At 52.5% G+C, this 2,733-nt stretch overlaps 1 protein-coding gene across 2 annotated transcripts in view; it reads right to left on the reverse strand.

Moving 5' to 3' along the window:
• CDC42 (cell division cycle 42) overlaps window positions 1-162 on the reverse strand; it is a 13,535-nt gene extending 13,373 nt beyond the window's left edge. For both annotated transcript variants that reach the window (XM_010146260.1, XM_010146261.1), the window contains exon 1: window positions 21-162. In XM_010146260.1, coding sequence (XP_010144562.1) covers window positions 21-125 — 105 coding nt within the window. In that variant the 5' untranslated portion in view covers window positions 126-162. The remainder of the gene's footprint in view (window positions 1-20) is intronic.
• Window positions 163-2,733: the final 2,571 nt, after the last annotated feature.

Consider the following 2,733-nt stretch of genomic DNA (forward strand, 5'->3'; position numbering starts at 1 on the left):
GGAGCCGTTCTCACACTTACCGTTGGTACATATTCCGACGGGAATTTATTTGTTGTGTAAGAAATTAGGAGACAGGTTTTGCCAACAGCACCATCGCCCACAACTACACACTTGATCGTCTGCATAGCTGGTCTACTGGAGTACCAACTCCAACGATAACCTGGAAGAGAAGAGAGACAGTCATGTAGTTAGATGTTTCTCATTCTCACTAGGTCGTGGTACGTGTCACTGGAGAGCTTCCATTGGAGCCCAAACCACTAAGGGCACGTTTGGGATCTGAAACAAGACGCTCTTACAGCAGCTGGCAGATTCCTTCCCTCCATCACACACCCAATAGGAAGCCGCTCATTTTCCCAAGGGCAAATACCACCTCCCTACAGTGAGACCCCTGCCACTGCAGCTGAGGGCTGCTTGGGCTGGCCCCTGTCCTGTGCTGCCACTGGGCAGACTCAGTCTCTAACACACAGAGCGATTCCTGCCCAGTCACCTAGAGGTGGGCAAAAAAGGTCTTTGGGCTTTTCCAGACTGTGTTAGATGCACAGAAGCACCCACTGGCTGCACGGAAAGTGTAAGCTTGGGTCTTAACAGCTGCTCAGTAACACACCAGCCTCCCCCAAGCTCTTCTGTTCAGAGCGCACTGCGGTGAAGGAAGCTCCTGCTGCTGGGTTTTCTGCTGAGCTCTGAAGCTTTGTGGGATAAAAATAAGCAGGTACAGACAGAAATAAACACGATTAATTCCTCCTTCCCTCCCCTTTTTAAGGCCTAAATACAGTTGTAAATCTTTTGGCTGAAGTTTTCCCTGACCCCCCCAGCAGCGCTGAGCTCCTCAGTGGGACAGGCGGCTCCTCTCCAGACACGACCAAGTCACGCTGCACGCAGCCACCTCAGCTCTGTCCCAGCACAGGCTTTAGCACATGAACTACATTGGTATCTGCCATCAGCATCTCCTCCAAACCTTAGACAGCTACCTCCAGTGCCACACACTGCTGCCCTTTGTTAGCACACTAATTAGAAGAGTTCCAGGCCTCTGGCCATTCATGCACATAGAGATGTAAAATCCTGACTCCAGCAAGCTCACGGACAAAGCTCCCACATTTCCGTATTATTGGAGTTACTGTTATTTACAGCAGCAAAGGCTTTCAAACTGAGCATCTCCCTGCCTGGGTGTGAGGGGAGAGGATGAGACACCCGCCACAGAACCTGTACCCTGGCAGAGAGGACAGTGCTTTAGCCTAGCACGGGCATTGCCATGGCTCTCGCTTTTGGCTATCTGACTCAAACCCTGAATCGCTCCCTCCTGGGCTGGCACCTGGGCACCTCCTGGGATTTCACTTCTCACGGTGACCCGGAAGCACAGAGCAGTTCCAGGTTTGAGTGTTCTGGTCATAGTGAGCACCACGATTTGATGCTGCACATCACACTTGCAAGGAAAGGTAAGTGCTGGTGCCTCAAACCAACCTCACAGCACCAGCTTTTCTCCAGCTGCTGCTGTGGGGATGCTCAGAGCCAGCTACCTTAACAATGACCATCCTCAAAGTTCCCACTAACAGCATGTGTAGGGGAACACTGGTCACCACAAGCCAGGGAGAGATCCCCACACAGTCAAATTCAGGGAATGGCAGCAGAGACTCTTCCTCAGAGCAGGACACCAGCATCTGGTGCGTGACACACTCACACCGCTATCTGCACACACAGAGACAAAGGATTTGTGCGGGCGTTATCACCAGCCCTCTGCCTGCTGCTGTACCTCGGTATCAAAACAACCAAACCTGTGGGTTTATGCAGCTCTGCACCACACAGGATGACCAGCAGCATGCAGCGATCAGCTCGGCTGCATATCTCTCAGTAGTATCAGTCAGTGCTGCCTCAGCTGTGAGGACGCTCACATCATAGTGCCACCAGCACGACAAGGCAGAAATCAGAAAGCCACATTTTAGAAGTAAAGTCACCAGAAACAACACAGGCAAGAGAACAGAGCAGCTCGGTCCAAATTCAGACAGGCTTTGCACTCAGAACAATGGTGGAAAGGGATGACTCACTTGCTAAGTACATTTCAAAATGGAAAACACCTTGGCTAACCCACCCCAGCGCACTCCGACTAAACCCAGTCTAAGTGACTGGTGTGTCCCACCAGCTTCCCAGCCTCGTGCAGGCCACCTGCTCTGGGCTTTGCCCAGACCCTGCCGCTCAGCCGCATGCACGGGCAGAACCCTTGTAAGCTCCTTCCAGAGGCAACGCACATGGTACAAAATCACTCGCCACACCGCATTTCCCAGCCCCGTTTTCCAGTTTCAGCTGGAATTCACTCAGGGCATTGCAGCTCCTGCGGTCCTCGACCCCCCCAAGCACCGTCACAAGAGGATGAGCCCATCCAGCATCCTGTTCTGCAAAGCCATCCCTTCAGAGACACCCACGTCCTCTTCCTCTTGCCCCAGTTATTTCTATTCCCTTGTTTACCCAGAATTTGCAGGTTACTCCTCTGCTGAAAGCCAGCCTTTCCAGAAGGCACAAAACACACCCGAGGGAAAACCCAGATTCTGCAGCTCTTCCTCAGCTCACTGCAGCGCCCCAACCCATGAGGAATCACAGATCTCAACGGCAGTGGATGCCCTTGCACAAGAAAAGCTCACACACACCTTACAGAAGGATGTGTTTAAAACCCACCGCTCCAGTTTGCGCTCAAGCAACACCACGGAGCCACGGTACCTGAAGCTGCACCATCAGATCACACGC

This window comes from Buceros rhinoceros, unplaced genomic scaffold (genome assembly GCF_000710305.1).
Source record: "Buceros rhinoceros silvestris isolate BGI_N320 unplaced genomic scaffold, ASM71030v1 scaffold22492, whole genome shotgun sequence".
In the NCBI taxonomy this organism is placed as follows: Eukaryota; Metazoa; Chordata; class Aves; order Bucerotiformes; family Bucerotidae; genus Buceros; species Buceros rhinoceros.